This window comes from Pelecanus crispus, chromosome 9 (assembly GCF_030463565.1).
Source record: "Pelecanus crispus isolate bPelCri1 chromosome 9, bPelCri1.pri, whole genome shotgun sequence".
In the NCBI taxonomy this organism is placed as follows: Eukaryota; Metazoa; Chordata; class Aves; order Pelecaniformes; family Pelecanidae; genus Pelecanus; species Pelecanus crispus.
In genome coordinates this window covers 38,809,840-38,823,402 of record NC_134651.1, presented here as the reverse complement: position 1 = coordinate 38,823,402, position 13,563 = coordinate 38,809,840, and the positions used below count along the sequence as shown (strand labels likewise).

Genomic DNA, 13,563 nt, shown 5'->3' with positions numbered 1-13,563 from the left:
GAACATCCCCAGCATCTCCTGCACACACACATTTGCAAACCAGAGCTCTGCTACAAACCACATAGTCCTAAGATTTCACACTGTCAGAAGACACCGAGACAACTGTGCAAGACAAGTCAACATCTGACAGCAGTGTCTAGTTTTCTCCCAAGCAAGTGATAAACCTGGCCTACCCACGCCTCTCCCCAGCCACAGAAAACCCTAACCACAACAGCTCCAGCATCACAGGGTGCACTTAAATTCATGTAACCTATGTAAGAGCCCTTTTACCCCTGTCAGACAGGATACATCTGTGACCAAAAGTACTGAAAAAGGCCAGGGTAAAACTCCCATTTATCACCTCCCAGCCCTAAGATAGTTCGTTAGTTGGTGTTGAGAACTGTTACACGGTGTTGAGAACCAAGCAAACACATCAAGTTTGGTGGGGGTCCAAAGGAAGGGGGTGGGAGTGTCACACCTATTACCTGCTGCTGTTGCTGCTGCTGCCTCTGGAATCGTGGGGGAAGAGACTTCGGGTATTTGCTGAATTCCTGTGCTGGGGAGGGAGCTTCTCTAAGCTCCTCCTCACTGCTGCTTTGGGCTGCTGCTGCTGGGGCAGGAGTCTCCTCTTCCAGATAGCCAACAGAGACATCCTGTGTGTGAAACTCGGGGGTCGCTGCAGAGAAGAAAATAAGCCTTGAAGAACCCTGCTTGTGAGTGCACCACCACGCCACAACACACATGGGCGTGGGCATCCCCGACTGTGTTACGTGGTTGAACTTTATTACAGTCATATATAGCACATCACATGCAATCTCCCTGATTCGCCTTGACGGCCCTAGAGGGCTTTGTCCATCTTGTTTTAGCGATAAATTCCGAGATCCTCTTCTGCCATCAGCCATCTGCTTAAGCACTGGGGGGGAAAAGTCCACCAATCCAAAATACTCTGCAGAATACGTGAAGCAGCTGATCTCTCAACTGCAACTGAAGTACCCTCCAAATGCTCCCCCTCCAGGAACTCCCCCACACTTCAGGTAAGAGATTGGCACAATAGCAAAAAAGCAGTTTTTACAAGGTGACGCAAGCAATGTTTCTTTACCTCTACGGAAAGCATGACCATTCTCTTGCACAGCATTTTTCTCTGTGCTTGGGGGTCGCAGGTCTTCATTCTCTGTGTGTTTCTGGGTCTCCCCACCCTTCTGAGCCAGTTTGCATTTCTGATCAAGTTGCTTCAGCTTTGCAGCGCAGGCTGCCAGACGCTCCTCCCTGGCTCGCCGCTCCTCCTCCTCCCGTCGCCTCCTGGCTCTCTCGACAGCCTCCGAGATCTCAGAATGCACAAACTTTTGTCTCAGTGGCACCTTTTCTTCTTTATCCTCGAGGGACTGCTGTCTGAGAATACTTCCCAGTGAGGGCTTCTGCCAAAGAAAAAAAAAAAAAACCAAAACAAAAAAACCCACATTCCTTAGTAAGCACAGCCCAAACATGTCCTGTATCTTGAGCTTTGCATCCCACACTGAGAAAATCCCCTCCTGACTCCTTCCCCTCTATCCTCACACACACAAATCCCCCTTTTGGTGGGGAGTTATTGCTATCTGGTTCAATATCTCCATTTTCTCACTGTCTGACAACCCCACTGCTCTGGACCAGATTCCGTTTCTCTTCTCTAGTGGGAGTGCTATGCAGATGGATTTCTCTCCAGCTGGATATAAACAAAGAATTGAGAAATTCATCAGCATCCCATTTTCAATAAAATGTCAAACTAGCCTCTTAAGGACAATGATGCATCGCATCCAGCAGCACAAGCCCACTCACATGAGTTCAACGTACCTGGTACTCAGATGCAGAGCTCCAGCCATTCAGCTTCCTTGGAGGCTGTTGTGAATCCTGCACTTTCCGGACTGACCGGGACAAGCCACCTGAGTCGCCCCAATTCTTTCCTTCCTCCAAGGTGTGTTTAACATCTGCACTGTCTGCAGAGCTCAGGGACAACTGTCGCTGCCTTCTGGGATCCCAGCTGTTCCTGTCATATAAACAGCTTTGCCATTGTATTTGCTACTTGCCTCAAAAAGCACTTGCAGTCTTATCAATTGGCAAAGGCAACTGACTCTAACAGAAAGGAAAGATCCAAAAACCAAATAAACCACCAGAACAAGGAATGTGCTTTTCCTCCTAAGGTGCATAAGGATTAACACCAGTATTGTGCAGCAGGATAAAGGTGAGACACAGAAAGGAGAAGAGGAAAAAAGCCCGGCATCCTGGCATTCAGGTTCAAGACCCATGCACAGTCTTGAGGCCTACTCAAATGATGGCCAGTGGGAATCAATAAAGTCAGAGTATGAATCGAGGGATCAAGCCTCAACATTTAGAACAAGTCTTAAAAAGATCCCAGTACTGTTTACTTTTATTGAAACAACTGTAGGTGCCAATGCAGCCACTTCTTACCACTTCTGTCGTCCATCTTTAAGAGTTTCTTCCTCTTCCTCATCTTCACTAAACTTTAGTTTCTCAGAGTAATCCACTTCATCATGAATGCCTACAAAGGTAGGATTGGAGAAAGGATGTATGAAGGAAACAGGTCCCTTGTCCTGATAAAGCTTATGCCTTCTCCGGCACTAAACCAGAGAATACACAGACGGCATAAACTACTTGGAAAACTGAATGTCCACCACAGGTACTGGACATGACATGAGTAGTGTGGACCCACGCTGCTGAACAGCTGGGCTCCCAGAACAGGAGCAAGCAGTCTGGGAATGGAAGCTGCAAATGAGGAGACAGCCACCAAGCTAGACTGTGTGTAATCAGATACTGAACACCATGACTGAAAAGGCAGGACTAACTCTTCTTCCCAGTAGCCATACTGCTACCCTCCCGCTGTTTGGTGTTTTCAGCTTTTAGGAGTCTTCAGATCCTGTACCCTGAGTACAGTGTGATGGAAGGATCAGAAGGATCCATTGTGTCATCATTTACACCAACAGCAATTTCATGACTGCACAGGCCACTCCTTGCTTCCCCTCCTTCCTTCTGTGGCAGTGAAACAGAGCCACCAGAATATCCTGGCTATTTCATGCTTCAGGGAGGAGTATACTTTGCTTCACCTCCTAAGTTGTTGCCTGAAGCTAGAGAATGTGGAAACACTTTACCTGCCCATCCGTCATCCGCATCAGTGTCTAGTTCATCCAGCCCCTTTAGGTTCTCTGCATTGATAATGGTGGGCCGAGGTGCTCTCTCTACTTGCTGCCGAACTGGACGTGTTGGGCGAGACAGGCTGAGCCTGTTCTCTTTTCTACAGGGAAATGCAAAGAAATGTTTAAAACCAGCAAATAGTAAAGAAAAGAATGTAGAGCTGAGTTTCTAACAGTGAGTCAGTCCTTTTCTACCATGCACTTACATACAAGGGCTCCAAGTTTCTCTCCCTGTCCAGCAAAGTTTCTTTCCCTTGTCTACCTGGTACCCACTTCCTAGGGCTTACAGATCAGAGCTGCAACCCTTCCAGTCCGGGATCAGACACAACTACTTCTCATGTCCACCTGCTCTTCAGACACACAGTGCTTACAGTCCTGCAACGTTTCAGATGCTGCTGTAGCTGGAGCAAAGCACTGATTCTTTGGGTAAAAATCAGGTTTCCTCTGTGGCTGCCTGCAGCTTCACCCACACAACCAGATCCTTGGCCCAAATTCTTGCACAGTTTAAGGTTCATGTCATACTCTGAACCTGCCTCTCAAGTGGGATGGTCATGGCAGCCTTACCCATCCTGGTCATTCATCTGGTATTGTCTGAAAGGTACCCGGGGCTCAAGCCGAAGCTGAGGAAGGGGGAAAGACCCTCGGTCCAGCGATGCAGGGGTCTCAGACGGCTGTTGTGGACACATCTGGAACAAGGCAAAGCAGAATACTCTGGTTTTTCTCCTTGCCACAGGAAGACTTACCCAGATTTGGTCACAACACGAGCATGGTAGCTGCATTCGCACAAAGGGAAAACAAACATTTCACATCTGGCTGCCTAACAGGCCACTTGCTAATGGTTACCCTCTCCAGCTCTAGAGGGAAAGCAGCAACTTTTCCTTGGGCTGAGCAAGGCTGTGCTACACTATTCTAGCATGAAAGGGTAAATGCACAACAGGGGAAACTAAAAATAGATCAAGAGAAGGATCCCTGAGCAAGCCCTGGGAACCAACTGAGAGTCCACAAAACAGGTATCTCAGATAACTTCTCCAACACACACACACACACACACACACATTTTAAGAGGCAAGGACATTACCCAGCTGTGGGGAAAGGGCAACTTACAAAAGCAGGTAGCATGTCATGGTATGTAGGTGGTTGGTAGACATTTCCCATGAACTGCGAAGCCCCTTTGCGGACAGGCTGAGCTGGGCGGAGAGACGGCTCCTTCGGATCGCTGGCACTCACTGAGGAGGGGGCTCCGTCTCCAGTGCTAGAGGTCTTGCTGCCCAGCTCAGCAGGGGAGGCGGTCAGAGATGTGGCAGAGGTTATGTTCCTCCCACCGCCCTCCCTCCAACTGGTGACATCTGGAAAGGAGGTAATAATTATGTTAACATTTGTAAATGCAGACAGTCACTCTGCCAAAAAGTCTTGAAACTCAAACACTCTGGTCAAGCCCTAATTATACTGAGCATATAGAAAAACATCAGGGACCAAGGAAAATTTCCAAATGCGTTTGTTTTCCTAAGAGACTGGCAGCATCAGCCATTACTAGTGGTGTTCTTTATTGACAAATAAGCCTGAATTCCAACCAACTCTGCTCTCCATCTCTACAGTATTCCTCCTGCAGAATTAAGGCCAATTACATCATGCACAAACACTCAAAGAGAAGCCACATTACACCACGCACTCATTTCACTTGTGACTGTCCCTTAGCCCAGGGGCACAGGGCCTGCTTTGCAACATCACACAGCAATTTTTATGAAACAGTGTAGTAGATGACAATCCATACTTGGCTGTCTGGATCACAGAACTCAGGCAGCGAACATCAGCACTATGTGCAAATCTGTGGTCATCTGCTAAGCAGCTTGACACATGTGAGCTCATAAAAAGATAAAAAGAAACAAAGGGATGGAATATCTGATACTACTATGAACTGGCATCCCCCTGCCCAAAACACAGTCTATGGGGTTATGAGCTGGGACAAGGCAGAAAGACACAATCATTCACTTACTCTGGGGGCGGAGGCTTGGTCCTGGCCCATACGACGGATCTAAGGCGCCCTTTTCTTTGCCAACCTTGTCCTGCTCGCCAGCTGCTTTCAGCGTCGGAAATTCCTCGGGAGAGAAGGATAACAGTCGGCTTGAGGCCCTTGAACCTGTCAGACAAATAAGTGTGGGACTCAGAGAAGACCTTTCCACTCTTCCAACTCCCTTACGAGATCAGCCTGGAAACGTGTTTCCTGAGAATCTGGGCCTCCAGCATATTTAAGCCCAAATTACTATCGTACCAGCACCTCATCTCATATCCAAAACACTCTCAGACACTGTCACCAACACGACAACACATGCCCTCACCCAGTACTCCCACACTCTTATCTTGGGATCTTCATTTAAATTCTCATGTTCAACAAAGTCAGAGTGAACTTTCTCAGCTTCCAATTATCTTTGTAAAGTACAAAATTCAGACTGAGGCAGAGATACAAATTCTGCAAGATGGCTTATAGATGACACCCTGTTATCAAATATTTGACATTTCTATTCAGGCTCTTTCTGCTCAGATCTCACTCTACCGCTCTACAAGTCTATTGTTAAGATTTCTGGCAGTATACTCAGTGAAAGACCACAGATAAGGACCAAGTGCTATACGCTATATCCCACTCTCCTCCCTTCTGCAGCATTTTTAAGATGCAGATCACTGGCCAGATCAGGCCAGGTTCATTTCTCATTATCGGCAGAATGTCTTGCTGAGTCATCAGCCACCCTAGAATGACAGCTTTCTATCCATTCTAAAGATTGGCAAGTGACTGGAAAACAACACACAGCAATTCTCCTAAACCTGCTGGCAAGATAACACAGAATAAAAGGAAACTGTCAGCATTATTGCACTACTAAACATTAAAAAAATTGCTTTTTTGAGAACTGTTTCTTGGTGTTACTTGGCTAATGCTCTTTTTAAGAAGAGCATTTCAAAATTACCATGTTAGAAGTATCAGCAATGAGTACTGAAGACGTGACAAAAGAGTCTCATCTATCTTTACCCTTCCTTGCCCTAAAGTGTCAAGAAGGATTGGCTTCTTTGAGTCATTTGCACTTTCTGGAACTTGCACACTGCACAAGACCTCCCATCTGAAGATTTCCAGGGAAGACACTGCAACTGCTGCACATATCTTCAAATATTTTGGACAGATAAGAATACGCAAGAAGGATATTTCTCAAATACACCACAAAATATGCGAGATGCGCCAAGAGTTCTGACTTCTACCGCATTAATTCTACTGAAGTAGAATGACAATGAGAATATTAACAAATGTAAGTGTTTTTCAGGGGAGAATTCCACCACGCAGGTAAGGCTGCAGAATGTAATGACTGTTAATGTGCAGGCGTTAACAATTTGCACTCTAACCCTAGGCAGCATCACACTGAAAAAAGTTTGGTGCATTTTTTTTTTTTTTCCCCCTCCAAATGCCCCTTATACAGAAGACACAGGCATGGAGCAGTTCCTAATTAATTTACTAGACCACATTTCTTAAGGATACCCCCTCCAAAAAAGATTTTACAGCAGTAATACCTAAAAAGAGAACAAAACGCAAAAGACTTTCCTCTTTGTCAATAATATTAGAAACTGCTGTATTAGCTTAGAAGGAAAAGCAACTGTTCAATGCCACTGAAGAAGATGTGCAAGGATGGGATAGCCTAAGAAGTCCTTTCAGCCAGATTTCTGATGCTTCTGTGATTCAATTACCTTCTAATTAAGTTGCTCTTAGCCACATATGCAACTCTTTTCTTGGGTTGAGAACTCTATATTGATAAGTGTGACCTAGAATGAGTTTTCAAAAAAATCTTTAAAAACATTGTTAGATGATCAGGTTTCAAAATGACTGTACAGGAGGTCCAGACAGCAACAGTGTCAAAAAAGTACCAGTTAACCAAACCAGACAGTCTTTGCTCTGGCCACCAACCTTAGGCAAGCACAAGTCTCTGCTAACATTTAGCCTTTGAGAAACACCCTCTCATTAAGGGACTCTTAATTTAGCATAAGCTTGTCGCCTCCATCTCTGCAATCTGCAGCTGTCTCAATTCTTTCAAATCTCTCTGCAATTTCACTCAACAGCTGAACAGTTCCAGGTTTGTTCACATTAAAACAGTGGAACTGAGCTATTATTCTCACCACAGTTTTAATGGTAGTACTCAGTGCAGCTGGAAACCACCTCCTGTGTGGAAATGGATGCATTTGAAGACGACTAAACTCCCAATTTATGTTAACACTACTTCAGGATCCTCAGTCAAGCAGAAGCCATCAGCAGCACAGTTGCTCAGGGAGACTTAATAGAAAGGCCTCAGCCAAGGTGTAAGCAAGTGCATCCTGCAACAGCTTCAGTGCCACCTCCACCCACTGACGCTGTAATACCCTTGGACCAAGGATGCTGCGTACAGCCTCCCCGAGTACTATCATTACAGCCTCACTTTTGACCACCTAATTAGGTGACACTCCCCATGCTGCTAGCCATGGAGATGCCTATATTTCCAGTCTCTAATGGCCTCTCTTCTCCTTTCTTCTTTTCTTCTAAACCAATCCCTCCCCTCTTCCACTCTGTTTTCTGCACCTTTATTACACACTCTTCTACGTTGATGAAAGATGCTTATGAGGGGGTAAATGTTTCCCTCCTTCAAAACCTTCACCTCCCAGAACTCCCTGCTGCTTCCCAAGTGCGTGAATCATTCTGGTTCCAGGTTGCAGCGAGACACATTCTGTTCAAGCTATGTCTTGCACTGGCAGACCTGAACAGATGCAGTTGCATCATTCCAGCCAACACACTACACAGATTGAAAACAAGACTCATATGGCCTCACTGCACTGTAAGCAAGACAGCTGTGTCCCATTCCGCACCAGTCTAGACAGGGAGGGCAGGAAGAAATGGAGTCCACCCCATCTCATGCCTGTCTGGGAGAAGCAGGCACATACCCAGCTCCATTTCTGTTTATCATACTCACCACCTTCTTGTCCTGCTGGCTTTCCATTCAGCTGTGCCCATGACTTTGGTCCACCTGGCACTGAATTTGTACTCTGAAAACAAAAACCAGAACACAACACCCGCCCCCCCCAACATTCACAGATCAGTGATGTCTCATGACTATTTCTCATTTCCTGCTACAGTTCAGACCTCTAGATCACCCAGATGTCACTGGACACCACAGGTCTCCCCAGCTTCTTGTTGGGGCTAAAGTTAGCTGCCACCCACTCCAGTATATTATGATGCTACAGCAAAAATCCACTTCTCTGCCCTGCCTCTCATCTCTCCTCCACTCATCTTCACCAACTATTTCCTCAACCATTCCTCTTGCTTTCCTCCCTCTAATCAAGCTTCCCCTTTGTTCTGTTGCTTTTTTCCCAAATGGTCCCTCTTAATCTTCTAAATTTGTTCCATGCCACACCTCAGCTTGAAGGCTACCCTACTTTCTCATGCATTAACCACTCTTCTCTTCAAAACAAAACTCCTGTCCTGATTTCCCTGAACCTCAAGGGCTGGGAAATTTTTTTAAACTAAAAGTGTGAAATCTGCAGCACAGAGGGGCCAGGTCCCTGCACTCTCTGGGGAAGCTTTCTTACTTGCCAGTAGCTTTTTCAGGTCCTGACACTGGCTACTTCTCCCACATGACCAGATCTCTTCTTATCAAGTCTCATCAGGCTGGGAGCAAGAGCTGGATCTGTTGTCACCAAGCGACATTTGAATTAGACCCAAAGCAAAATAGTTTAGAAGTGCTAACCAGCCATCCCACATTCCAGCCATTCTTTCCAGATTGAAGCTAGACTTTCTGCACACACTTGAAAGGTACAGAGGTAACGTGCACAGAATTATACTCTAACTGCAGCACAGAATTCCTGGGGCACAGTAACTTGGGAGTCAAGACAGTCAGTTCTACAAGAATTGATTATAGAGGAGCTGTTCTGTAAATTGCAGTCTGCTGATTCTTACTTGTACAAGGCAACACAGACAATTAAAGAAAACCCTCCAGCTGTCTGGGGACAGGGGAAGCGGGTGGCAGTCACAGAGACCGCTTGCACCTACCTCCTGACTGATTGACTGTGTCGGCTTCTGTAAATTGGAGACAGATTTCTGCAAACCCTGCTGCGGCAGCGACTCCTGCTGCTGTGCAGCTGTCGCACTGGAACTGAAAAGAGACAGCAGAGGTGAGATCAAAGGGGAAGGAAGGCAAGAAAACAGGAAAAGGACTCTGGCAATATAGCAGTTGCTAAAAGATCAAGCTAACGGTGGCTCTGCACTGGCACGGACAACAGGGCATTGATCACTGTAAGGTCCAACACACAGCACAGCAGCACACAACTGCTGCTGCTTGCTTGACAAAACTTAGCAAAGAGTAGTTCCACCTACCTCTTTTGGTCTGGCTGATCCTGTTTGTTTGCCCATCCTGTACCGTCCTTGGGTACAATAATGATGTTGGGGTCGTTTCCTTTGTTCTCAGACTTCAAGCTAGGCAAGTTTGCAGGAGGTGGCATGCGACGGGCAGCAGCAACTTTCCCAAGACTCTGTAAGCCATGTCTAGGAATAACTAGCGAGAAAGGAACAACGGCAGGTCATAAAGGGCTATACCCTGCTAGATAAGTAACCTTAATTAGCATACTGTGGCTGGGTGCAGTCCCAACAGAACTGTATGACAAGCAGCACCACTGCTGCTATGTCAACATACAGGTCACTTCCCACAGGACCACGGCGAAGCAGCCATCTGTTGTAGCAGCTGGCTAACAGGCAGCCTCCTACAACAGTCGGAAGGGAGATAGAAATAACTCTCCCCAACAGAAAACGCTCACAGAGTCTTTTAGCTACCTGTGCAGATACTCCTCTTTCATGTCACCGAGGAGAAGCAGCGCTGCCCTTTCACAGCTTGGGGAAATGGCCATCCAAGCCCACCTCTTAGCAGACAGACTGGTAATCTAACCCAGGAGTCCCAAGGTCTAGATTTTCCAGCTCTCCCCACCAGATCACCTTTATTAAGATGATACTTTATTTTCTTTGGTCTTCTACTCCCACACCAAATCCAGAGCCAGTCCAGGCAATGCTTCCATTTTTCTGACCCCACCATCTACTTTTGGTCACATCTCCACTGCAAAACTAACTCAGATTCTTCCCCAGAGGCCTTCAGTCCTCGACTCTCACCTCACACAAGGTCTGACCAATTTAAGGCACTTCAGTCACCTTAACTGCCCTGTCTTGGTACAGTCTAAGGCCCCAGTAAGGCTTTCCCTCAAGTTTGCAACCTGACCACTTTCCAGCGAGGACACAGGCTAAACAAAAGGGCCAACAGTCCCCCAGCTGTTTTGCCGTAATTCCTCCATGTCTCTAAAACAACGGTAGCGCAAAGAACCACAGACATTTTCCTTGAAGTCCTAATGAAACACAGCCTTAGACACCAACACAAACAGCTCTGCAACCCAGCTGCTTCCCACTGGGCATTCTACCCACAGGGCCAAGAACCTGAATTAGCTCTGCAACAACACTCTTGGAAGACACCAAAAGGAGCTTTCTGAAGGCATTTCTTACCTGTAGTTCTGATAGCTTCTATTGACTTTCCTTTATACTTATCAAACAGGCTGAGAGTCGAGTACTTGCTTTTCCCATCCTTTCCCTTGGTTATTTGCCCCAAACGATCGGACATTGCGATGAAATGTCATCTAGTAAGGAAATTTCTCTGCGCCGCTCCCGATCTGCCTTTTAATGAAAGAGAACCAGGGAAACGCCATCAAACGGATTATTTAGCCACAGACAAGTAAAAAGTAAAACACGCACAGCTGCTAGAACTGCAGCTAGCCAGTGAGCAGACACACTAAGTTACAAGGTTTTAACCCTCTCCTCTTTAGTTGCAAGAAACTTGTGGGATTTAAGATTCATGAACTGAATGAAAAGAACTGCAGGAACACACTTCTCACAGCATCATTTTTTTTTCTGCCACTCCAGTGCTGAAAGTTGAGCTGCTTTAAGTATGAGAATACAAGAGAGGGTGGTCAACATAAGTCCTTGCTTTAAAAGAATAAGTCTAACAATAAGCAGCACAAAGCACAAAAACGCACAAGGATTCCTAAACATAAGTGACAGAAAAGCACTGCATCTTATACCACACTGGAATTTATCTTTGGGTTTCCCACTGAAGCACTGGTAGTCGGGTTTGTAATGTTTAGGTTTATGGTTCCACATTGGCCACAGTTAATGACTCGTACCAGCAGTTAATGCTTTGAAAGCATCACCTGAAGGCAACAGTTATGTCTTCAAATTCCCTTTTCCCATCTGCTGGCCATGAGAGCGCGCTAAGGAGTCCAAAAAAACCTGCTCAATAGAAACAGGTGCAGATTCTTGAACCTGTGGGTTCAGCAGTTCTACTGTGAATCCTGAAAACACTTTATTAAGAAGACGACTATATTTTCTCTGTTCCTGGCACCTTCAACATCATTGTTAGCTATAAATATACTTTTCACAATGGATGTGGTTTGTTAATTTTTTGCTCTGATCTTTGCTGGCACAACATGCGCTGATTAACACCCTTCGTGCAGGCAGTCTCTTTAATTTCACTTTTTGGCTCTTGGAGCCTAGGACAAAGCCGAAACATGGGGAACACACACACTGTAGGTCAACTTTTGTGTCAGAAAAGAAACTGCTTACTTTCAATGGACCTTTCTTTCATTTTTTTCAAGCATAATTCTCTGTTCTAAATTTTCTCAAACCTAGGAGCTTAATCTAACCCTTTCTCACGTAATTTAGATTTACGTATTTCTTGTTGTAAAGCCTCCACTTCAAGCCTAAAACTGCTGGCAGTTTTATTATACCATCTGCTAAGTCCCATCTTAGGGTTGCAACTCTGTGTTGGAGTAACAAAATGCTACATATATAGGACCTTCCCACCCTTCCCCCTTTCTGAAACTCATCCAGCTGAAAGCATGTTTCAAATGCCGTCAGAAATCACTCTTCTGAAAGAAACTGTATCTGACCAGAGGCTACAACTTCCACCAGCCAACGCCTTATCAAACATGATTTCCAGGTAAGAGGATTAGTCCATCACGCATTACGTACAAAATAAAGCACAGACCACAAACATGTTGGATACAGCCAGTTTGAGAATGTACTGCGATCTGCAACTAGACGAGTAAAGCCCATCTAAAGGCTGCTGCCAGGGGCAAGTGTCTGACCAATAAAATGGGCCCTATGCAGCGTTCATTCTTGCACTGCAGGATTTAAATCGGCCCTGGCAGGAGCAAGAAGCTGTGTGCTACGCAGCAAGCAGCACGTCGGGGACAGAGGAAGAAAAGCATTTTCTGTCACTCAGTAACAGCATCCACAGGATGCTCAGGAAAAACACCAGGCTCCGCAAGAAGCCCCACGCAGCCACCTTCGCTGGACCACCACGCAGGGCTGCAGCACGAAGGCTTGCAGAGGCAGCAGGGCTGGCTGGCATTCTTGAGACACCTTTTCCTGCAGAGCAGCAAATGGATCTTTGGCTGGAGTCTGGTTCAATCTTTGCTCAGACGGTCACCACGTGCCAAAGAAAACAATAGCTCCTCCCTCACTTGCCTATTTCCACTGTATTTTATCAGTAGGACAGACATAAGAGAGAAAGGGAGAAAAAACACTGATTAGCACGGACTTGGCAGGAAAGTAGAAGCTGGATGGAGAACAATGACCTAGTTGAACTGGCAGAGTTGTGGGGAGCCCCTGACTAGAGCAAATAGCAGAGGGTGCTGCACGCCAGCCCTCAGCTGCGCTGGCAAGAGCACAGCCACCTGCTTTTACAGGTATACTGGGCCTTGCAGAGGGAGCCTGGCTCAGGGTCTATCCAGACCACGTCGATCCTGTACCAACCTCACACAATCCCAAGCAATAAAATCCACTCTGAGGTTTAGAAAGGTCAAATCAGACAAAATTAGTAGGCACTGGGGGGGGACGGGGGACAGGGATGGGACACACGACACGACACGGACGACACCAAACAAAAAACCCTACCACATCAGGTTCAGGAGTTAGCTGGTTAACAGAAAATCCCCCAAGTTCCTGAAAGTCAGCATGCAAACAGCACGGAGGGTAACGCTGCCAAAGAGAAACCCTGACAACCAGTTATGTAATTGGGTCTCAGCTGCCTCTTGATTACATCTTATATCATTAAAAGGATGCAGGAGGAATAAACAACCACTTCAGAGCTGAGGAGCTGGGGACATGTCGGGATAAAGCCCCTTGTCAAACTTTCTGGGACAGCCACAACTGCTGTCTCAATAAGTGAAATTTACTTTGAACTCCTTAAACACTTTGAAGCTGAAAACGTGAAACACAGCTTTGTTTGTGCATTATGTGCGTGCTCCCAAGGGGAAAACAAGTCCACGGAGAGGTGAGGCACTTTCCACACGGTTGCTGTGCAAACAG

At 46.2% G+C, this 13,563-nt stretch overlaps 1 protein-coding gene across 12 annotated transcripts in view; it reads right to left on the bottom strand.

Annotated features, from left to right (window-relative positions):
• The window catches only part of PRRC2B (proline rich coiled-coil 2B), a 47,876-nt gene that overhangs the window by 22,105 nt on the left and 12,208 nt on the right, over positions 1–13,563 (bottom strand). For 11 of the 12 annotated variants that reach the window (XM_075717110.1, XM_075717113.1, XM_075717111.1 and 8 more), the window contains exons 2-13: positions 10,702–10,869; positions 9,535–9,712; positions 9,211–9,313; positions 8,135–8,207; positions 5,155–5,298; positions 4,266–4,507; positions 3,726–3,847; positions 3,120–3,262; positions 2,422–2,512; positions 1,807–1,999; positions 1,079–1,394; positions 465–655 (exon numbers count right to left, since the gene is read on the bottom strand). In XM_075717110.1, the coding sequence (XP_075573225.1) occupies positions 465–655; positions 1,079–1,394; positions 1,807–1,999; positions 2,422–2,512; positions 3,120–3,262; positions 3,726–3,847; positions 4,266–4,507; positions 5,155–5,298; positions 8,135–8,207; positions 9,211–9,313; positions 9,535–9,712; positions 10,702–10,816 (1,911 nt within the window). In that variant the 5' untranslated portion in view covers positions 10,817–10,869. The remainder of the gene's footprint in view (positions 1–464; positions 656–1,078; positions 1,395–1,806; positions 2,000–2,421; positions 2,513–3,119; positions 3,263–3,725; positions 3,848–4,265; positions 4,508–5,154; positions 5,299–8,134; positions 8,208–9,210; positions 9,314–9,534; positions 9,713–10,701; positions 10,870–13,563) is intronic. The other variant, XM_075717112.1, reaches the window with a different exon arrangement.